Source organism: Ornithorhynchus anatinus, chromosome 2 (assembly GCF_004115215.2).
Source record: "Ornithorhynchus anatinus isolate Pmale09 chromosome 2, mOrnAna1.pri.v4, whole genome shotgun sequence".
Classification (NCBI taxonomy): Eukaryota; Metazoa; Chordata; class Mammalia; order Monotremata; family Ornithorhynchidae; genus Ornithorhynchus; species Ornithorhynchus anatinus.
The window spans coordinates 4,269,255-4,293,003 of record NC_041729.1 but is presented as its reverse complement, the minus strand read 5'-3'; the positions used below and the strand labels follow the sequence as shown (position 1 = coordinate 4,293,003).

Genomic DNA, 23,749 nt, shown 5'->3' with positions numbered 1-23,749 from the left:
AAGCGCTTAGTCCAGTGCTCTGCACATAGTAAGCGCTCAGTCGATGCTATTGAATAAATGAATGTAGGAGTAGGAATAGGAATAATGATCATAGTATTTGTTAAGCGCTTACTATGTGCCAGGCACTGTTCTAAACGCTGGGGTTATGAGGTTGTCCCACGTGGGGCTCACAGTCTTCATCACTACAGATGAGGTCACCGAGGCCCAGAGAAGCTACGTGGCTCGCCCAGAGTCACACAGCCGTCAAGCGGGGGAGCCGGGATTAGAACCCACGACCTCCGACTCCCAAGCCCGAGCTCCTGCCACTGAGCCACGCCGCTTCTCAGCAGTAGGGGAAGCAGCGTGGCTCAGTGGAAGAGAGCCTGGGCTTCGGAGTCAGAGGCCACGAGTTCGACTCCCGGCTCTGCCACTTGTCAGCCGGGTGACTGTGGGCGAGTCACTTAACTTCTCTGTGCCTCAGTTCCCTCATCTGTAAAATGGGGATTAACTGTGAGCCGCACGTGGGACAACCCCATTACCCTGTATCTCCCCCAGCGCTTAGAACAGTGCTCGGCACACAGTAAGCGCTTAACAAATACCAACATCATCGTCATCAGTAGCGGTAATAGTAGCAGAGGCACTTACTGTGTGCAGAGCACTGTACTGAGCGCTGGGCGAGAAAACACAGTTGGGGATTAGACAGGGTCTCCGTCCCTGGGCGGGCTCGCAATCTAGGAACGCTGAAATGGCGTCGCGAACATCCAGCACGGAGACGGGACCGCACTGGGAGACTCCTCACCACCCGGACAGGAAGGTTCTTGGATCTGGGTTGGAGGAGATGGAGGGAAAGCCCCCATACGACCCAGACTATTTCCCGCCCCTTGGGCCCCGAGTGGTTGACTGGCAGTGTGGCCTAATGGAAAGAGCACGGGCCTGGGAGTCACAGCACCTGGGTTCTGATCCTGGTTCACCCCCTTGTCTGCTGGGTGACCTTGAACAAGTCCCTTAACTTCTCTGTGCCTCAGCTCCCTCATCAGTAAAATGGGGATTAAATCCTTCTCCCTCTTAGCTGGACTGTGAGCCCGGCGTGGGCAGGGATTGTCTCTCTCTGTTGCTGAATTGTACTTGCCGAGCACTTAGTACCGTGCTCCGCGCGCAGTAAGCGTTCAGTAAATATGAATGAACGAACGAATATCTAGACCTTGAGCTCCATGAGGCCCAGGGACTGTGTCTGATGTACTATCTTGTAACCTAACCCAGCTCTTAGTAAATGTAGAGAAGCAGCGGGGTGAAGTGGCTAGAGCCCGGGCCTGGGAGTCGGAAGGTCTTGGGTTCTAATCCCAGCTCCGCCACTCGTCTGCTGTGTGACCTCGGACAAGTCGCTCCACTTCTCTGGGCCGCGCTTCCCTCATCTGGAAAATGGGGATTGAGACCGTGAGCCCCACGCGGGACGGGGGCTGTGTCCAGCACCATCTGCTTGTATCCTCCCCAGGGCTTAGTACGGTGCCTGGCACATAGTTAAGTGCTTACCAAATACCATCATTATTGTTATTAAATACCATTAAAAAGTCTTTCAGAGCCAGGAAGCCTCCCGGGTAATAAATATAGGGATCTCATTCTTAGCGGTGGTCCTGGATCTCAGTGTATGGTTTTGGAAGGAACCAGTTCAGGGAATCTGAGTTGAAACTCTCTGGGGCAGGGGAAGGGGGTAAAGGGATGGTCGTGTGTGTGTGTGTGTGTGTGTGTGTGTGTGTGTGTGTGTGTGTATCTGTATGTGTCTGTGCCAGACACTGTACTAAGCAGTGGGATGGATACAAGCTAATAGGGTTAGACACAGTCCCTGTCCCCCATGGAGCTCCCAGCCTCAATCCTCATTTTACAGCTGAGGTAACTGAGGGCCAGAGTGGTAAAGTGACTCGCCCAAGGTCATACAATAGACAAGTGGCGGAGCCGGGATTAGAACCAAGGTCCTTCTGACTCCCAGGGCCGGGGTCTATCCGTTAGGGCACGTTCCTTCACTCTTCTCCCCCCGCTACAGCCTTTCCTCATCCAAATCGACCCACAGCAGCGACTCGGGGCCGACGGTTCCGCAGCGGAGGCCGTCCTCCCGTCAAATGGAGGTCTCCAGTTTGGCTCGGAGGGGTTGCCCCAAACCCAGGAACGTACCCAGCTGCCTTCTCTGTCCCCCCAGGCCATGCCGTGCAGTGAGCAGATCTGCCTGGGTTCCATCATGCTCCCGTCTCCACACATCAGGAGACCGGAAGATTTGAGGACTAAAGAGCAGCTCTTCCACCTGGCCAAGGAGTTCATCGATCAGTACTACACGTCGATTAAGAGGCGAGTGGCCTAGATTCTTGGTGAACTGGGTTCACGCAGGGATGGTCGAGTCGGGCTGCGTGGACTGTCGATCGACCGATTGCATCTGTTGAGCTCTTACTGTGTGCGGAGCGCTGTACTAAGCACTTGGGAGAGTACAGTATAGAGTTGGTAGACTCGTTCCCTGCCTGCAAAGAGCTTACAGTCTAGACGGGGACGCGGACGGTAATATAAATAAATAAATTCCGGGTGTGGACGTAAGTGCTGTGGGGCTGAGAGTGGGGTGAATGAAGGATGCAGATCCAAATGCGAGGGTGATGCAGAAGGGAGCGGGAGAAGAGGAAACGAGGGCTTCGTCGGGGAAGGCCTCTTGGAGGAGATGGGATTTTTATAAGGTTTTGAAGAGGGGGAGACGAGACGGACGAGGGTTGGCATTAGAGGATCGAAGAGCAAGGGCCTGAACCCGGATCCTGGTTTTCTGGCTGTGTCTCGGCGCCCGTCACCAGGTCCCGGGCAAGTCCTTGGGGCGCCCGGGTTAACACCGGCTCCCCAGGGACCGCGTGCCGACCCTGTCCCCTTCTCCTCCCCATCCAGGTTCGGCTCCGTAGCCCACAAGGCGAGGCTGGAAGAAGTAAATAAGGATATAGACGCCACCAGCACCTACCAGCTCAAAGACACGGAGCTCATCTACGGGGCCAAACATGCCTGGCGCAACGCCGCCCGCTGTGTTGGCCGTATCCAGTGGTCCAAGCTGCAGGTGGGCGACGGTTCATTCATTCAATCGTATTTCTCGGGCGCTTACTGTGTGCAGAGCACTGTACTGCTAAGGGCGTGGGCCTGTCTCCCTCCTCGCTCTCCTCTGGAGAGCCGCTTGGTTGGTGCGGGAAGAAACGAGGCCCAGAGAGAGAGGAGAGAGGAAACAGAGGAAAGAGGGAGAGGAGACAGAGGAGAAAGGAGAAGAGGAGAGAGAGAAGAGAGAGGAAAGATAGGAGCGAGAAAAGAGAGGAGAGAAGTGACGGGAGCAAATAGAAATGAAAGGGAGAGAAGAGAGAAGAAAGGAGAGAGGAAAGAGAAGGGAGGAAATAAAAAAGAGAGAGACGATAGAGGAGAGAGGTGGAGGAGTGAGGAGACGGGAGAGAGAGAAGAGAGCACTCGATGGGGAGTGAAATCCAAGAGGAAAGTGAGAAAGGAAAGAGAGAAGAGAGAAAGAGGAGAGAGAGAGAGAAAACTTGATGGGGAGTGAAATCCAAGAAAGGAGAGAGAGAAGAGAGAGAAGAAAGAGAGATCCTGATGGAGAGTTAAATCCAAGAAAAGAGAAAGAGAAAGTAGAGAGAAGAAAGAGGAGAAAGTGAACTTGATGGGATGTGAAATACAAGAGGAGAACAAAGAAGGAGAGAGAGAGAGAAAGAGAGAGAGAGAGAACTTGATGGGGAGTGAAATATAAGAAATGAGAGAGAGAGAGAGAGAGAGAGAAGAAGGAGGAGAGTGAGAACTTGAGGGAGAGTGAAATCCAAGAGGAGAACAAGAAAGAGGAGAGAGAGAGGGAGAGGGAGAACTTGATGGGGAGTGAAATCCAAGAAAGGGGAGAGAGAAAGGACAGAGAAGAAAGAGGAGAGAGAGAACTTGATGGGGAGTGAAAGCCAAGAGGAGAACAAGAAAGAGGAGAGAGAACGAACATGAACTGGATGAGGAGGAAAACCCATCTTCTTCAGGCCTCTGGAGACGGCGGTCCTGCGCCGAGAATGGGATCTGGGGTCTTCCGCGTGGGTGGTCCGGTCTGGAGAAGGGAGGGGAGAGAAGGTGGAGGGAGGCCCAGCAAATGCCTCTTCCTTGGGCTTCAGGTGTTCGATGCCCGAGACTGCACTTCGGCCCACGGCATGTTTAATTACATCTGTAACCACATCAAGTACGCTACCAACAAAGGCAACCTCAGGTGAGCTCCACCGCGGACCGGACCGTCGGATGACCGCGCCCTTGGGGAGGGGCCTGCCGGCAGATCGGACTTCCCTCTGTATGGTCATAATGATAATAATAACAGCGATAATACCAATTATCATGGTATCTGTTAAGCACTTACTATGTCCTAAGCGCTGGATAATAGTCGTAACAGGGGTATTTCTTACCAAACACCATGAAAAAGCAGCGTGGCCTAGTTGGAAGAGCCCGGGCTTGGGAGTCAGAGGACCTGGGTTCTCATCCCGACTCCACCACTCATCTTCTGCGTGACCTTGGGCGAGTCACTTCACTACTCTGGGCCTCGGTCACCTCATCTTTAAAATGGGGATTAAAAGTGTGAGCCCCACGTGGGATGACGTGATTACCCCGTATCTGCCCCAGTGCTTAGGACAGTGCTTGGCACATAGTAAGTGGCACACAGTAAGTAATGATAATAATCATTATTATTATTATTACTGTGTACCAAGCACTATTCTAAGCGGGGGAGTAGATAAAGATAATCAAATCAGACCCAGCCCCCATCTCTCCTGGGACTCACTCACAAACTAAGAAAGACAGAGAAGGGGTGTTTTGTTTCTGTTTAAAGGTAAGGAAACTGAGGCACCAAGAAGTGAAGTGAGTTGCCCAAGGTCCCACAGCAGGCAAGTGGCGGAGCCTGGACTAGAACCCGGGTCTATTGAGTCTGAGTCTTATGCTCTTTCTCCTAGACTGAATTGCCTTCTTCCGCCCTCGAGTTTATAATCTAATAGGGAAGGCTGAGTCTACGGTAATTCGGAGTGAGAAAAAAGACACGATTAGGGGACCCAAGCGATTCAGGAAGTCGATAAATACGGTCAGGTCTTCTGTATTGTGTTGGCAGGATAGCAACGTTTAGCCTGAAGGCTGCATTCTCTCCCCTTCCTGAGCCCCAGTGATTTGGACCTCTGCCTCTTACTCCTGATTTTTCTGGGATAATTGTGTCCGTTAAATGTTCGCTACGTGCCAAGCACTAAACTAAACCCAGGAGAAGATCCTAGATACTCCAGTCGGACACAGTCCCTGCCCGACATGGTGCCTACAATCTAAGGGAGAGGGAAAGCAGGTACTGAACCCCCATTCTAAAGATGAGGACACCGAGGACAGGTGAAGTGACTTGCCCAAGGTCACCCGGCCGACAAGCGAAGCAGCCTGGAGTAGTGAAAAGCAGCATATGCTCTCTAGGGGCATAGAGAAGCAGCGTGGCTCAGTGGAAGGAGCCCGGGCTTAGGAGTCAGAGGTCGTGAGTTCTAATCCCGACTCTGCCCCTTATCAGCTGTGTGACTTTGGGCAAGTCACTTCACTTCTCTGTGCCTCAGTGACCTCATCTGGAAAATGGGGATTAAAACTGTGAGCCCCACGTGGGACAACCCGATGACCTTGTATCTACCCAGTGCTTAGAATGGTGCTTGGCACGTAGTAAGTGCTTAAAGAATACCAAATTATTATTATTATAGTGGATAGAGCACAGGCCTGGGAGTCAGAAGGTCATGGGTTCTGATTCCGGATCCGCCACTTGTCTGCTATGTCACTGTGGGCGAGTCATTTTACTTCTCTGTGGGCGAGGCCTCAGTGACCTCATCTGGAAAATGGGGATTGAGACTGTGAGCCCCACATGGGACAGGCACTGAGTCCAACTTGATTTGCTTGTATCCACCCCAGCGCTTAGTACAGAGCCTGGCACAAAGTAAGCACTTAACAAATACCATCGTTATTATTATTATTATTATTATTATTATGTGACAGAGCCGGAATCGGAACCCAGGTCCTCTGAGGACACCCAGGCCCGCGCTCTTTCCATTTCATTCAGAGCAGCAGGGTGGCTCAGTGGAAAGAGCCCGGGCTTGGGAGTCGGAGGTCATGGGTTCGAATCCGCCTTCGCCACTTGTCTGCAGTGCGACCTTGGGCAAGTCACTTCACTTCTCTGTGCCTCAGTTCCCTCATCTGTCAAACGAGGATTAAGACTGTGAGCCTCACGTGGGACAGCCTGTTTTCCCTGTATCTCCCCCAGGGCTTAGAACAGTGCTCTGCGCAGAGTAAGCGCTTACCAAATACCAACATCATCAGGCCACACTGCTTCCCTTTCTAGCGGATGTCTCAGATTCTCTTCCCCAAGAAGTAAGAGGTGCACAGATCCTGTACTCGACTCACTCCTGGAGCCCTAAAACAAGGGCTCGGAGTCCGTCGTTCCCGGAGACCCCGGCTGGGTCGGAGAGCCCGTGGCGAGATCGCACGTGGCCCAGAGAAGAGCAGTCGGCCCCGTTTATCCTCCTCGCCCCTCCCCGCCCCGGGCCTGTCCCAGTTGATGCGGATCACCGGCCAAGCGAGGGACCGGACCCACACTTGGCAATAGCCGGAACCACGTTGGGAATTTCCCGGGAGCCCCGGGGGCAGCTCGGGGTTGATGCATGAGTTCACCCGCTGGCTTGGTCCCAAAGCAACAGGCCCAGGCCCTGGGTCTCCACGGCGCCGTCAATTCCCTGGTCGAGGAAAAGAGACCAGCTGGGATTCAGCTCGGTCTGGCCGGCCCCGTCCTCTGCCCTGAGTTCCCAGGGAAATCTGAATTGGGAATGTTGTGTCCGCCACACCCAGCCTCCTGGCTCTAAGTTGGGCATCTGAGCCTCAGTTGGAGAAGTTGGACCCTTTGCCCGTAATGAGTCTGTTGCCAAACACCAATTTTGATCCTTGAAAGCTTATCATTAATATGATCGTCATCATCGTTATTATTCTATTCTGTAAATGCCTAATAAGGGCCAAGATCTGTGCTAAGCCCTGTGGTAGATACCAGATGATAAACGTGGAGAAGCAGCATGGCCTAGTGGATGGAGCAAAGGCCTGGGAGTCGGAGGACCTGGGTTCTAATCCCGACTCCTCCAACTGACTGCTGTGTGACCTTTGGCAAATCACTTCACTTCTCTGGGCCTCAGGTACCTCATCTGTAAAATGGGGATGAAGACCGTGAGCCCCACGGGGGACAGGGACTGGGTTCACCCTGATTATCTTATATCTACCCTAGTGTTCAGAACAGTGCCTGGCACATATTAAGCACTTAACAAATATCATTTAAAAAAAAAATGAACTCAAGCAATTCCTTGTCCCATTCAGCACTCACAATCTAAGAGGGAGAGAGAACAGGTATTTTATCCCCATTTGACAGTTGAGGAAACGGAAGCATCGGGCGGTGAAGTGACTCGTTCAAGGTCACACAGCTGATAAGTGGTGGAGCCGGGATTAGAACCCACGACCTCTGACTCCTTAGCCCGCGCTCTTTCCACTAAGCCATGCTGCTTCTCTGAGCACTTGGTGTGTGCAGAGCACTGTACTAAGCGCTTGGGAAAGTACAGTACAACAATAAACAGTGACAATCCCTGCCCACAACGAGCTCACGATCTGGAGGTGGGGAGACAGACATCAGGACAAATCAAGCAGATATTGCAGATAAATAAAATGACAGATATATACATAAGTGCAGTGTGGCTGGTGGAGGGAGAGAGCAAAGGGAGCGAGCCAGGCGAGGCAGAAGGGAGTGGAAGATGAGGTAAATTGGGGCTTAGTCTGGGAAGGCCTCTTGGAGGAGATGGGCCTTCAATAAGGCTTTGAACGGGGGCAGAATCACTGTCAGTGGGATGTGAGGAGGGAGGGCGTCCGGGCCAGAGGGGGGACGTGGGCCAGGGGTCGGCGGCGAGACAGGCGAGGTCGAGGCACCGTGAGAAGGTTAACACCAGAGGAGGAGAGAAGTATGCGGGCTGGATCGTGGCAGGGTCGTAGCACCCATGTCTGCTGTGCGACCTTGGACGAGTCGCTTCATGTCTCTGTGTCTCAGTTATCGCATCAGTAAAATGGGGATAAGAGTGTGAGCCCCATGTGGGACCAGGACGGCGTCCAACCTGATTAACTCGTATCTACCTCAGTGCTTAGAATAGTGCTTGACACGGAATAAGCATTTAAGAAGTGCCATGATTATTATTATTATTATTATTTTCTGGGCAATTAGTTCCCAAACACCCCTGCTCCTCCCAGGGGTTACCAACCCCCCACTCCGCTCCTCTCCCACAGGTCCGCCATCACCATCTTCCCCCAGAGAACCGACGGCAAGCACGACTTCCGGGTCTGGAACGCCCAGCTCATCCGCTACGCCGGCTACAAGGAGCCAGACGGCACCATCTTAGGAGACCCCGCCAACGTAGAGTTCACAAACGTAAGGGCTTAGCGGGAGGGGAGGTTTGTGGGGGGAAGGGGGGCGTCCCTGGGGAAGGGTCCTAAATAGGGGTCCCCTGAAGACGGAGATGGAAGGACTCGGTTTCTCCGCCAGCGTGGTCTCTGCCCGGTCTCCTGAGAAGATCCCGTAGGCCCCTTCTAGACTGGAAGCCCGGTGTGGGCAGGGATTGTCTCTCTCTATTGCTGAACTGTACTTTCCAAGCGCTTAGACCGTTCAGTCATTCATTCGATAGTATTTATCGAGCGCCTACTATGTGCAGAGCACTGTACGGAGCGCTTGGAATGGACAGTCCGGCAACAGACAGAGACAATTCCAGTGCTCTGCACACAGTAAGCGCTCGATGAATACGTCCGAATGAATGAATCCCTGAGAGACCTCAACTGCCGTTCTGACTTCCGCCTGAGGCGTGCCTGTCTCCCCTACTAGACCGTAAGCCCGTTGTGGTCAGGGAATGCGTCTGTTACATCGTTCTATTATTATACTCTCCCAAGCGCTCAGTACGGGGCTCTGCCCTCGAAAAGCTCTCCGGAAATACGATCGACTGACTGACCCAAGTAACGATCGATCAGTCAGTGGTGTTCATTGAGCACTTTCTGCGTGCGGACCACTGTGTGAAGCGCTTGGGTGAGTCCAGTACAACAGAGTTGGTAGACTCCGCCACTTGTCAGCTGGGTGACTGTGGGCAAGTCACTTAACTTCTCGGTGCCTCAGTGACCTCATCTGTAAAATGGGGATTAACTGTGAGCCTCAGGTGGGACGACCTGATCACCCTGTATCTCTACCCCAGCGCTTAGAACAGTGCTCTGCACATAGTAAGCGCTTAACAAATAGCAACATTATTATGCCCACGAGGAGCTTAAAGTCTAGAGGGGCAGAGGAATCTGATCCTGTTTTCCTCTAGGGAATAATTGGCCTCCCAAGGGACCCAGCCACATCCTGCCTCTGGCCCGGAACGCCCTCCCTCCTCATATCCCAGACAGTGACTCTCCCCCGCTTCAAAGCCTTATTGAAAGCCCATCTCCTCCAAGAAGCCTTCCCTGACTAAACCCTCCTTTCCTCTTCTCCCACTCCCTCCTGCATCGCCCTGATTTGCTCCCTTTACTCATCCTCCCGGCCCCCCAACATTATTTCTAATAATAATACATTATTATATGATTATTATTATATATTATAATGTTATAATTATACAGGTAATAATAATTACAATGCTGGTATTTGTTAAGCGCTTACTATGTGCCGAGCACTATTCTAAGCGCCGGGGTAGATGGGGGAATCGGGTTGTCCCCTGTGAGGCTCACAGTCTGAATTCCCCTTTTACAGATGAGGTAACCGAGGCACCAAGAAGTTAGAGAAGCAGCGTGGCTCAGTGGAAAGAGCCCGGGCTTGGGAGTCAGAGGTCATGAGTTCAAATCCCGGCTCTGCCTCTTGTCAGCTGTGTGACTGTGGGCAAGTCACTTCACTTCTCTGTGCCTCAGTTCCCTCATCTGTAAATTGGGGATTAATTGTGAGCCTCACATGGGACAACCTGATTACCCTGTATCTCCCCCAGCGCTTAGAACGGTGCTCTGCACATAGTAAGCACTTAATAAATACCAACATTATTATTATTATTATTATTATTAAGTGATTTGCCCCAAATCACACAGCAGACAGGTGGCAGAGCCGGGATTAGAACCCATGACCTCTGACTCCTAAACCCGAGCTCTTTCCACTGAGCCATGCTGCTTCTCTACACATCTGTCATTTATTTATTTCTATTCATGTCTGTCTCCCCCTCGATCGTAAGCTCGCTGTGGGCAGGGAATGTGTTAGTTTATTGTTGTGTTGTACTCTCCCAAGTGCTTAGGACAGTACTCTGCACACGGTAAGCGCTCAATAAATACGGTCGACTGACTGAGTATCCTCTAGCTGTTGAACAGCAAAAGCTGGGCAAGTGGAGTCAGTCAGGGCCAGGAGCCAACTCTTGGAAGAAGCAGAATGGTTTAGCGGATAGAACACGGGCCTGAGAGTCAGAAGGACTGGGGTTCTAATCCCGCCTCCCCCACTTGTCTGCCGCGTGGCCTCGGGCAAGTCAATTCACTTCTCTGGGCCTCGGTTACCCCATGTGTAAAATGGGGATTAAGACCGTGAGCCCCATGCGGGACGGGGACTGTGTCCAACCCGATTTGCTCGTAAGCACCCCAGCCCTTTGTACGGTGCCTAGTACCTAGTCAGAGCTTAGCACATACCACAATTCCTATGATTATTATATTCAGTCCCCAGGCGCACTGCCTCATCCCCTTCTGACCTAGGGGTGACCATGGCGAGGGCTACAGGAGGTGGGGAGATGGCCGGGGAAGGAAGGCATCCCCGGGCCTGGGAGTCAGAAGAATCCCTGCTCTTCCACTTGTCTGTTGTGTAACCTTGGGCAAGTCACTTCACTTCTCTGCGCCTCAGTTCCCTCATCTGGAAAATGGGGAGCCCCAGGTGGGACAGGGACTGTGTCCGGCCCAATTTGCTTCTATCCACCCCCGCGCTTAATACAGTGCCTGGCACGTAGTAAGAGCTTAATAAATACCATAATAATAGTAATAATAATAATAATTCTTCTGTGGCTTTCAGCCAATTATAGCCATTCAGTCGGATTTACGGAGCACTTGCCGTGACTCCAGTGGTTGCCTATCAACCTCCGCTCCAAACAAAAACTCCTCACTCTAGGCTTCGAGGCTCTCCGTCACCTTGCCCCTTCCTACCACTCCTCCCTTCTCTCTTTCTACCACCCACCCCGCACGCTCCGCTCCTCCGCCGCCCGCCTCCTCGCCGTCCCTCGGTCTCGCCCGTCCCGCCGTCGACCCCCGGGTCGCGTCCTCCCGCGGTCCCGGAACGCCCTCCCTCCTCACCTCCGCCAAACTGATTCTCTTTCCCTCTTCGAAACCCTACTTAAAACTCACCTCCTCCAAGAGGTGAGACTGAGCTCCTCTTCTCCCTCTACTCCCTCTGCCATCCCCCCTTTACCTCTCCGCAGCTAAACCCTCTTTTTCCCCTTTTCCCTCCGCTCCTCCACCTCTCCCTTCCCATCCCCACGGCACCGTACTCGTCCGCTCGACCGTATATATTTTCGTTACCCTATTTATTTTGTTAATGATTCGTACATCGCCTCGATTCTATTTAGTCGCCATCGGTTTTTACGAGACGTTCTTCCCCTCGACTCTATCTATCGCCATCGTTCTCGTCCGTCCGTCTCCCCCGATCAGACCGTAAGCCCGTCAGACGGCGGGGACCGTCTCTATCTGTTGCCGACTTGTTCATCCCAAGCGCCTAGTACAGTGCTCTGCACATAGTAAGCGCTCAATAAATACTATTGAATGAATGAAAGTGTGCAGAGCATTCATTCAATTGTATTTATTGAGTGCCTGCCATTTGCAGAGCACTGTACTAAGCGCTTGGGAGAGTACAGTACAACAACAGACACATTCCCTGCCCACAGTGAGCTTACAGTCTAGAGCCTACAGCCAGGTGGAACTGGAACGGTTCTGGGGAGTGAAGAGCTGATGAGGAGAGGAGATGCAAAGCTTAGACCGTTCCTCTGTCAATGTAATCCCTTATGGGAGCTCAGCAAAGCCTTGTGGAATTCTTTTCACCCGAGCACCAACAGCTAGGGGGTGGACAGGCTCGCAGGTCATGGGGGTGAAGGGTTTAGCTCAGCTGACCACCCCCTCCAGTCTCCCCCCAGCCTCCCTCAGCTCCTCTCCTTCAGTCCCTAAATCATGGCCTTCCCCTCAGCCTCTCTCTTCCTCCCCTTAGCCTCTCTGGGCCTCCCCTCTGCTCTTATCTGTCACCCTTCAGCCCCTCTCTGCTTCCCCTAAGTCCCTCTCGGCTCCCCCAGTCCCTCTCTGCCTCCCCTCAGCCTCTCTCGGCCTCCCCTCACCCTTCTCCACTTCCCCTCAGTTCCTCTCTGCCTCCCCTCAGCCTCTCTCTTCTCCCCTCAGCCCCTCTCTGCCTCTCCTCAACCTTCTCCACTTTCCCTCTGCCTCTCTCTCCCTCCCCTCATCCTTCTCCACTTGCCCTCAATTCCTCTCCGCGCCTCTCGTTCTCCCCTCAGTCCCTCTCTGCTTCCCCTCAGCCTCTCTCTTTCTCCCGCCAGCCTCTCTCTTCTCCCCTCAGCCCCTCTCTGCCTCCCTTCAACCCTCTCCACTTTGCCTCATCCTCTCTTCCTCCCTTCAGTCCCTCTCTGCTTCCCCTCAACCTCTGTCTTCCTCTCCTCAGCCTCTCTCTGCCTCCCCTCGACCTCTCTCTGCCTCCTCTCGACCTGTCTCCCTCCCTTCAGCCTCTCTGCCTCCCCTCAACCTCTCTCATCCCCCGCTCACCCTTCTCCACTTCCCCTCAATTCCTCTCTGCCTCCCCCCAGCCTCTCTCCCTCCCCCTCAACCCCTTTTCACTTCCCCTCCGACCATCTCTGCCTCCCCTCAACCCTCTCCACTTTCCCTCAGCCTCTCTCTTCCTCCCCTTAGTCCCTCTCCGCCTCCCGTCAGCCTCTCTCTTCCTCCCCACGGCCTCTCTCTCCCCTCCGCCACCCCTCTCCGGCCTCCCCTCAGCTCCTCTGACATCGTAGCGCGGAGACCTGGCCCGGAGCCGTTAACCCAAACTCTCGTTCCGACGGCAGATCTGCATCCAGCAAGGCTGGAACCCGCCGAGAGGACGCTTCGACGTCCTTCCTCTCCTGCTGCAGGCCAACGGCAACGATCCGGAGCTGTTCCAGATCCCCCCGGAGATGGTGCTGGAAGTGCCCATCAGACACCCCAAGTAGGCCGGGCCCCGGGAGAGGCGGAGAGCCCCGCTGGGCATTGGTCGCTGACGGAAAGGGAGAGGGTGGGCGTATCTTGGGTAGCCTAGCCTGGGCTCAAGCAGTCTGGACAGCAGTTGGAGGGGTCCCCAGGGGCGACCCTTCCTTAGGGATCCCCCAAGGGCCGGGGGCTTTGGGTCCGGAGGACCCCGGATCCGTCGACGGGTCGGCCTTCGTGGCGTGGGGGGGGTGGTCCCTGAAAACCAACCAAACCTCTGCCCCGCTGCTTTCATCCCGCCTCTGGCCTAGAGCATCCTCCCTCCTCAAATCCAACGGTCCGTGACTCTCCCCTCCTTCAAAGCCGTATTGGAGGCCCTCCTCTTCCAAGAAGCCTTCCCTGATTAAGCCCCCCTTTCCTCTTCTGCATCACCCTGACTTGCTCCCTTTCTCCATCCCCCCTCCCAGCCCCACGGCACTCACGTCCGCACCCGTCATTTCTTTCTTTCTCTGAATGCCCGTCTCCTCCTCGGGGCTGTAAGTTCGCTGTGGGCAGGGAATGCGATTGCTGACTGTTCCCCTGTCCTCTCCCCAAAATCGAGTCCAGTGCATCCGATCGAATGAACGAATGAAGGTTGATGCCCACAGGTTCCCGTGGTTCAAGGACCTGGAGCTGAAGTGGTACGGGCTGCCCGCCGTGTCCAGCATGCTCCTGGAGATCGGAGGCCTGGAGTTCACCGCCTGCCCCTTCAGCGGCTGGTACATGGGCACCGAGATCGGGGTCCGGGACTTCTGCGACAACTCTCGCTACAACATTCTGGAGGTAACTGCGGCGCGGCGGCCTAGCGGATAGACCCCGGGGCCTGGGAGCAGGGAGGACCTGGGTCCTAATCCCGGCTCCGCCGCTGGTCTGCTGTGGGACCCTGTGGGAGTCGCTTCACTTCCTAGCGCCTCGGTGACCTCATGTGTAAAATGGGGATTGAGACTGTGAGCCCCAAATGGGACGGGGACTGTGTTCAAACTGACTAACTCGTATCTACCCCAGAACTAGAATAGCCCTTCGCACATAGTCAGCGTTTAACTAGGACTGTAATTATTATTATTCACTTCTCTGGGCCTCAGTGACCTCATCTGTAAAAGGGGTATTTAAAGTATGAGTCCCATGTGGGACGGGGACAGTGTCCAACCTGATTAACTTACATCTACCCCAGCGCTTAGAACAGCGCTTGGTCCATAGTAAGTGCTTAAAAAACATGATTATTATTATTCACTTCGCTGGGCCTCAGTGACCTCTTCTGTAAAATGGAAATTAAGAGTGTGAGCCCAGTGTGGGACGGGGACCGTGTCCAACCCGATTAACTTGTATCTACCCCAGAGGTTAAAACAGTGCCCGGCACATAGTAAAAGCTTAACACACACCATTAAAAAGAAAAAAAAAAAACCTGGCCAGGCCTGGCACCTGAGACCCCTTTCTGCTCCTAGTCTGGCTTAGCTCCCATTTGGGAGTCTGCCGCCCTCCTTCCCGCCTCACCCCGGGGGGGCTGTGGGCGCCGGAGTTGCCCGCAGGAGTCCGCTAGGGAAGCACTGAGGCTTAGTGGATAGAGAACAGGCCTCGGAGTCAGAATTCGGCTCCGCCGCTTGTCTGCTCTGTGACCTTGGGTAAGTCCCTTTACTTCTCTGAGCCTCAGTTATTTCATCTGTAAAGTGGGGATCAAGACCGGGAGCCCCACAAGGGACAGGGACTGTGTCCAACCTGATTTCCTCCTACCCACCCTAGCAGTACGGTCCCTGGCAAATGCCGTTATTGTTATTATCCGAGAAGCAGCATAGCTCAGTGGAAAGAGCACAGGCTGGGGAGTCTGAGGACGTGGGTTCTAATCCTGGCTCCAACCCTTGTGGGCAAGTCACGTCACTTCTCTGGGCCTCAGTGACCTCATCTGTAAAATGGGGATGAAGACTGTGAGCCTCACGTGGGTCAACCTCATTACCCTGTATCTACCCCGGCGGTTAGAACCGCGCTCTGCACATAGAGTAAGCGCTTAACAAATACCAACACTATTGTTATTATTACTATAATTATTATCACTACTGCCGACTGTACTGCTGCTCAAGGTTATGTGACGATAATTATAGTTTGGCGGGGGACGGGGTGAAAAGCTGAACTTTGACTCCGGCTCATGAGGAAGGCAGCCAATCCCGGCTCTCCACTGACGCTAGTTTTTCCCTCCCTTTGCAGGAAGTCGCCAAAAAGATGAACTTGGACATGAAGAAAACCTCGTCCCTGTGGAAGGACCAAGCCCTGGTGGAGATCAACATCGCTGTGCTTCACAGCTTTCAGGTATTTGAGCCTCGATGTCAGCAGCTTGGGGCCTGGACGACTGGCCCTCTGGGTGGTTTTGGCCCCCGTTTTAGGGGCCATGAATTATTATTATCATTAATAATAATAGTGGTATCTGTTAAGCATTTACCATGTGCCAGGCACTGTACTAAGCGCTGGGGGTGGATCCAAGCAAATCGGGTCGGACACAGTCCCTGCCCCACGTGGGGCTCGCAGTCTCAATCCCCATTTTCCAGCTGAGGGAACTGAGGCCCGGGGAAGTGAAGTGACTTGCCCGAGGCCACATAACAGGTAAGTGGCGGAGCCAGGATTAGAATCCATGACCTTCCGACTCCCAGGACCGTGCTCTACCCATTAGGCCACGCTGCTTCTTGAAGCGCTTGGGAAATTGCGGGATAGCAATAGAACAGACACATCTCCCACCCGAAAGTCCTCCTTTTTTTTTCCTTTTTACAGTATTTGTTAAGCGCTTACTATGTGCCAGACGCTGTACTAAGCCCTGGGGGAGATGCAGGCTAATCAGGTTGGACACCGTCCCTGTCCCGCTTGGGCGCACAGTCTTAATCCCCATTTTCCGGACGAGGTAACTGAGGCCCAGAGAAGTGAAGCGATTTGCCCAAGATCAAACAGCAGATATCTGTAAAATAATAATAACGTTGGTATTTGTTAAGCGCTGACTACGTGCAGAGCACCGTTCTAAGCGCTGGGGTAGATACGGGGTCATCGGGTCGTCCCACGTGAGGCTCGCGGTTGGTTAATCCCCATTTTCCAGATGAGGTAACTGAGGCACAGAGAAGTTAAGCGACTCGCCCACGGTCACCCAGCTGACGAGGGGCAGAGCCGGGAGTCGAACCCGTGACCTCTGCCCCCGAAGCCCAGGCTCTTTCCCCTGAGCCACGCTGCTTCTCTATGGGGATGGCGACTGTGAGCCCCGTGCAGCCCAGGCACCGGGTCCGACCCGATTTGCTCGTCTCCACCCCGGCGCTTGGTACAGAGCCTGGCACGCAGTAAGCGCTTACAAATACCGCAAGTCTCATTATAAGGGGCGGAGCGGGGATTAGAAACCAGGTCCTTGGGACTCCCGGGCCCGGGCTTGTCCACAGGAGGTGCTCGATAAATACGATGGAATGGAGGAACGGAAATCGGCCAACCCCCCTCAGCCTCCCGGAGGGGGGACGGTAAGGCCGGAAGGGCCCGCCGAGGGAGCAGGATTGGCGGGGGAGAGGGCGGTGAGCGCCGGGGGTGGATCCAGGCAAATCGGGTCGGACACAGTCCCTGCCCCCCGTGGGGCTCGCCGTCTCAAGCCCCATTTTCCAGAGGAGGGAACTGAGGCCCGGGGAAGTGAAGTGACTCGCCCGAGGCCACATAGCGGATAAGTGGCGGAGCCGGGATTAGAACCCGTGACCTCCCGACTCCCAGGACCCCGTCCCCGACGCCCCGCGCTCTCTCTCTTCCCCATAACAGAGCGACAAAGTGACGATCGTGGACCACCACTCGGCCACCGAGTCGTTCATCAAGCACATGGAGAACGAGTACCGCTGCCGGGGGGGCTGCCCCGCCGACTGGGTCTGGATCGTCCCGCCCATGTCCGGCAGCATCACCCCGGTCTTCCACCAAGAGATGCTCAACTATCGGCTCACGCCGTCCTTCGAGTACCAGGTACCGCCCTCGGGCCCCGTCCTCTGCCCTTCGGCGGCGGAGGTGGAGGGGATCGGAGGGCTCGTGTGGAGGGAGTCGGCGAGGAGACGCGACTTCTGCTCTTGCTGCAGGCCCACCTCCTCCGAGAAGCCTTCCCTGACTGAGCCCTCCTCTTCTCCCGCTCCCTTTCTTCCTCCCGCCCCTCCCGGCCCCACACCCTTCTGTCCCCCTCTGTCATTTATTTCTTTCTCTCCGCCTCCGTCTCCCCCTCTAGACTGTTCAGTTCGTTGCGGGCAGGGCGTGTGTCCGTTCGTTGTCCTAGCCTCTTCTCCCGAGCGCTTAGCACAGCGCTCTGTTCGCAGGAGGCGCTCCCTCAATAGGATCGACCGACTGACTGGCCTGGCGGCGAGAGCCCGGGCTTGGGAGTCAGAGGTCGTGGCTTCGAATCCCGCCTCCGCCACTTGTCTGCTGTGGGAACTCGGGCAAGTCGCTTCACTTCTCTGGGCCTCAGTGACCTCACCTGGAAAACGGGGATGGAGACTGTGAGCTCCACGTGGGAGCTATCCCAGCGCTTAGAACAGTGCTTGGCACGTAGGAAGCGCTTAACAGTGTGGTTCAGCGGAAAGAGCACGGGCTTGGGAGTCAGAGGTCATGGGTTCGAATCCCGGCTCTGCCGCTTGTCAGCCGTGTGACTGTGGGCGAGTCACTTCACTTCTCTGGGCCTCAGTTACCTCATCTGTAAAATGGGGGTGAAGACTGTGAGCCCCACGTGGGACAATCTGATTCCCCTGTATCCCCCCCGGCGCTCAGAACAGTGCTCTGCACATAGTAAGCGCTTAACAAATACCAACATTATTTTTATTATTATTCACTTCTACGACTACAGTCCCCCCCGGACTGTAAGCTCACTGTGGGCAGGGAACGTGTCTGCTCTATTGTATTGTACTCTCCCAAGCGCTTAGTACAGTGCTGTGCACACAGTAAGCGCTCAGTAAATGCGATTGACTGACCGACTGCCTGACTACTTGCTGCTCAACCCCCGGCCTTGCCAGGTGCTCTGTGGGAGACGGAGGCATCTGTCCAGGCAGGGTCTGCCTACCCGCCTCTCGTCGATTGCCCCGCCATTCATTCATTCATTCGGTGGTATTTACTGAGCGCTTACTATGTGCAGAGCACTATGCTAAGCGCTTGGAGTGGACAAATCGGTAACAGATAGAGACGGTCCCTGCCCTTCGACGGGCTCGCGGTCTAATCGGGAGAGACGGACGGACGAGAACAACGGCGATAAATAGAATCGAGGGGAGGAACGTCTCATTAAAACAATAGCAAATGAATAGAATCCATTGATCGATCACTCATATTTATTGAGCGCTTACTACGTGCAGAACACTGGAGTAAGCGCTGGGAGAGGACAACAGAGTTGACAGATGCGCTCGCTGCCCATAATGATCTCTTAGCACCCGCTTAAAACATTCCCTCCTCGGGATGGGAGCTGGAGATTCCATCATCATCATTTAAAGCCTGGAACCCCGCTGGCCTCCCAGGGGAGGGTCAGGACGCCTCGACGTCTCCGCCGATCAGACCGTGAGCCCGTCAGAGGGCGGGGACCGTCTCTATCCGTGACCGATCTGTCCATTCCAAGCGCTTAGTCCAGTGCTCTGCACATAGGAGGCGCTCAATAAATACTACCGACTGAATGAATGAATGAGATGCCAATCTGAGGGCCCCCGTCCTCACCTCATCCGCGCTTAAGAGCGCTTTTTTACGGTATCTGTTAAACGCTTCCTTTGTTCTAAGCACCGGGGAAGGTGCCGGAGAATCAGGTCGGACGCAATCCCCGCCCCACGTAGGGCTCCCAGTTCAAGGGGGAGGGGGAACAGGTAGCGAATCCCCATTTTGCCGATGAGGAGATTAAGGCCCAGAGAAGTGAAGTGACTTGACCAAGGTCACTCAGCAGGCAAGTGAGAAGCAGCGTGGCTCAGTGGAAAGAGGCCGGGCTTGGGAGTCAGACGTCGTGGGTTCTGATCCCGGCTCCACCGCTTGTCAGATGTAATAATGTTAATAATGTTGGTATCTGTTAAGCGCTTACTATGTGCAGAGCACCGTTCTAAGCGCTGGGGGAGATACGGGGTCATCGGGTCGTCCCACGTGAGGCTCACAGTTGATCCCCATTTTACAGATGAGGGAACTGAGGCCCAGAGAAGTGAAGCGACTCGCCCACAGTCCCACAGCTGACAAGTGGCAGAGCCGGGGTTCGACTTTGGGCGAGTTACTTAACTTCTCCGGGCGTCAGTTCCCTCATCTGGTAAAATGGGGATGAAGACTGTGAGCCCCACGTGGGACAACCTGATCGCCTTGTATCCCCCCAGCGCTTAGAACAGTACTTTGCACATAGTAAGCGCTTAACAAATACCAACATTATTAGTAGTAGTATTAAGTGGCGGCGCCGGGACTAGAACCCGGGTCTTCCGGCTCCCGGGCTCGGGCTCTATCAGCTAGACCACGCCGATTCCCTTCCGTAGAGTGAGCCTGGGGTAGGCGAACACCCTGAGCTTATGTGTCGGGAACCAGGGTTCTCTTGCGGAGAAGCCGTGTGGCTCAGTGGAAAGAGCACGGGCTAAGGAGTCAGAGGTCATGGGTTCTAATCCCGACCCCACCATTTGTCAGCCGTGTGACTTTGGGCAAGTCACATCGCTTCTCTGGGCCTCAGTGACCTTATCTGTAAAATGGGGACGAAGCCCGTGAGCCCCACGTGGGACGACCTGATGACCCTGTATCACCCCCCGGCGCTTAGAACAGTGCTCGACACATAGTAAGCGCTTAACAAATACCACAATTATTGCGTAGTGGCTAGAGCCCGGGCCTGGGAGTCAGAAGGGCATGGGTTCTAATCCTGGCTCCCCCACTGGTCTGCTGTGGGACCTTGGGAAAGTGACTTCACTTCTCTGGGCCTCAGTGACCTCCACTGTAAACTGAGGATTGAGACTGTGAGCCTCACGTTGGGACAGAGACTATGTCCGACCCCATTTTTTTTTTCTGAGAAGCAGCACGGCGTAGCGGATAGAGCCCGGGCCTAGGAGTCAGAAGGTCATGGGTTCGAATCCCTGTTCTGCCAGGTGTCTGGTGTGTGACCTTGGGAAAGTCACTTCACTTCTTTGGGCCTCAGTGACCTCATCTGTAAACTGAGGATTGAAGACTTGACCCCCCTCTTGGGACAGGGACTGTGTCCAACCTCATTTGCTTGTAGTAATAATAATAGTAATGATGATGACGATAATCATGGTATTTGTTAAGTGTTTACTGTGTGCCGAGCACTGTTCTAAGCGCTGGAGTAAATACAAGGTAATCAGATAGTTGGTATTTGTTAAGCACTTACTATGTGCCGAGCACTGTTCTAAGCGCTGGGGAAGATACAGGGTCATCGGGTTGTCCCACGTGGGGCGCACGCTCTCAATCCCCATTTTCCAGATGAGATCACTGAGGCCCAGAGAAGCGAAGTGACTTGCCCAAGGTCACGCAGCAGACGGCTGGCGAAACCGGGATTAGAACCCACGCCCTCTGACTCCCAAGCCCCGGCTCTTGCTTCTAGGCCGTGCTGCTCCTCATTGTATCCGCTTGTATCTACCCCAGCGCTTAGTACGGCGCCCGGCACGTAGTAAGCGCCTAACGCATACCATTATCATTATTCCCAGCCTGATCCTTGGAACACCCACATCTGGAAAGGGTGCACGGCCACCCCCACCAAAAAGAAATCCATCGGCTTCAAGAAACTGGCAGAGTGAGTATCAGCTCGGCGAGCCTCGGGGGGAGGAATCGGGGTTGAGATTATCGATTTATTTCTTTTATTACGGTCTCTGTTAGGCGCTTACTACGTGCCAGGCGCTGTACCAAGCCCTGGGGTGGATCCAAGCAAATCGGGTCGGACACCGTCCCCGTCCCACGTGGGGCTCACGGTCGCAGTCCCCATTTTACCGACGGGGCCACTGAGGCCCAGGGGAGTGAACTGCCTTGCATTCATTCATTCAATCGTATTTATCGAGCGCTTACTGTGTGCAAAGCACTGTACTAAGCGCTTAGGACTTGCCCGAGGTCGCACGGCAGACAAGTGGCGGAACGGGGATTAGAACCCAGAACCTTCTGACTCCCAGACCTGTGGTCTATTCATTCATTCAATAGTATTTCTTGAGCGCTTACTATGTGCAGAGCACTGTACTAAGCGCTTGGGATGAACAAGTCGGCAACAGATAGAGACGGTCCCTGCCGTCTGACGGGCTTACGGTCTGATCGGGGGAGACGGACGGACGGGAACGATGACGATAAACAGCGTCGAGGGGAAGAACATCTCGTAAAAACAATGGTCTAGTAAAGATGGCTCTGCACTCCGCTTCTCCCCACAGAGAAGAAGGCAGAAGGGCAGCACGGGTCATGATTATTATCAAAATTATTATTACGGTATTTGTTAATAACAATAATAACGATAATTATGATAGTTGTTAAGCGCTTACTCTGTGCCCAACACCGTTCTAAGCTCTGGGAGAGCTACAAGGTAATCAGGTTGTCCCACGTGAGGCTCACAGTCGTAAGCCCCATTTTACAGACGAGGGAACTGAGGCACAGAGAAGTTAAGCGGCTCGCCCAAGGTCACACAGCAGAGAAGGGGGCGGAGCCGGGATTAGAACCCGCATCCTCTGACTCCCAAGCCCGGGCTCTTTCCACTGAGTCACGCTGCTTCGTTCTGCTAAGTGCTTACTATGTGTCAAACACTATTCTACGCGTGGAAAGAGCCCGGGCTTGGGAGCCAGAGGTCATGGGTTCTAATTCCCGCTCCACCACTTGTCGGCTGTGTGACTTTGGGCGAGTCACTTCACATCTCTGTGCCTCAGTGACCTCATCAGGAAAATGGGGATTAAGACTCCGAGCCCCACTTGGGACAACCTGATGACCTTGTATCTACCCCAGTGCTTCGAACAGTGCTCGGCACATAGTAAGCGCTTAACAAATATCATCACTTTTATTAAGTTAATCAGATCAGGCGTTGTCCCTGTCCCAAGGGGGGGGGGGCTCACTGTTTATATAGGATGGCATTTGTTAAGCGCTTACTATGTGCAAAACACTGTTCTCAGTGCTGGGAAGATACAAGGTGATCAGGCTGTCCCACGTGGGGCTCAACAGTCTTCATCCCCATTTTCCAGATGGGGTAACTGAGGCACGGAGAAGTGAAGTGACTTGCCCAAAGTCACACGGCTGACAGGTGGCTGAGCCGGGATATGAACCCATGACCTCTGACTCCCAAGCCCGGGCTCTTTCCACTGAGCCGCGCTGCTTAGAGATAAATTAAATCATTTACAGTGGTAGAACCGCCCACCCCCCTCTCACTTGCATTTGGAGGGCAACCAGTGAGATTCGAATCCGTTTCCCAGACGAGGAACCCGAGAGAAGTGAAATGACTCCCCCAGGGTCCCTCAGCGGGCAGTGGGCGGAACGGGGATTAGAACCCAGGTCCTCTTTCCACTAGGCCACAACTGCTTCGCGAAACCTCCCCCCCCGCCCCCGGTAACCCGTTTCGAGTCGGCGGTTGGGCAGATTTCGGTTCGAAAGTCTTGAGGGGGCCGGGGGGAGGATGCTAAAACATTCATCGCACCGTTATGGTTTGAGGAGAAACAGTGTGGGTTAATTATCGGTGCTTTCTCGGGCTCGTCGTTCAATCAGCGCCCTTCAAAACGGCCACCTCATAGGCACCCGGTTCCCCTCTCGTCGTAGCTCTGGCCCCGGCGGGCGGGTGCTGTCCGTGGAACATCGGCGAGAAATCGGCTTTTTCCCCCCCAGACGGGGTCATCTGGTGGCCGAAACAAAGGCGCCTCCCGGCTCGTCGCAGCTGGCTCTCGAAAGCCGCGCCAACCTTCGTCATTATCGTTATTATCATTATCCCTATTACTATTATTATTATTTCCATTAGCCGCGTTAAGCTCTCACGGTGTGCCGAGGGCTGTCCCTGAGGGCTTGCTGTAATAATAATCGCGATAATAATCCAAATGCTTGCGGTGTTTGTTAAGCCCTTGCTATGTGTCCAGTGCGATCCTAAGGGCTGGTGGAATAATAATAATAATAATAATAATAATAATGATGATAAGGATAATTGTGGTATCGGTTGAGCGCTTAATATGTGTCAAGTGCCCTTTCAAGGGCTGGTGTAATAATAAGAATGATTGCGGTATCGGTTAAGCACTCACTAGGTGCCGAGCGCTGTTCTGAGAGCCGGGGCGATAATAATCACGATAATAATCATAACTGTGGTATTTGTTAAGCACCTACGATGTGTCGAGCCCTCTTCGAAGCCTGAGCCTGGGGTGATAACAATAATAATAATAATCATGCTATTTGTTAAGCACTTGCTATTTGTCGAGCGCTGTTCTAAGGGCTGCTGTGATAATCGTAACGATAATTGTGGTATTTTTTAAACGCTTGCTAGGTGCCAAGCATTGTCCTAAGCACTGGGGCTCACGGTCCAAGTAGAAGGGAGCCCAGGTAA

General features: G+C 54.0%; 1 protein-coding gene across 1 annotated transcript in view; it reads left to right on the top strand.

The window, feature by feature from the left end:
• Positions 1-23,749, top strand: part of NOS1 (nitric oxide synthase 1) — a 109,875-nt gene that overhangs the window by 41,400 nt on the left and 44,726 nt on the right. Inside the window, 9 exon segments of the mRNA XM_029057606.2 lie at positions 2,171-2,316; positions 2,890-3,052; positions 4,137-4,228; positions 8,323-8,464; positions 13,128-13,267; positions 13,893-14,067; positions 15,481-15,582; positions 17,047-17,241; positions 20,913-20,998. Coding sequence (XP_028913439.1) covers positions 2,171-2,316; positions 2,890-3,052; positions 4,137-4,228; positions 8,323-8,464; positions 13,128-13,267; positions 13,893-14,067; positions 15,481-15,582; positions 17,047-17,241; positions 20,913-20,998 — 1,241 coding nt within the window.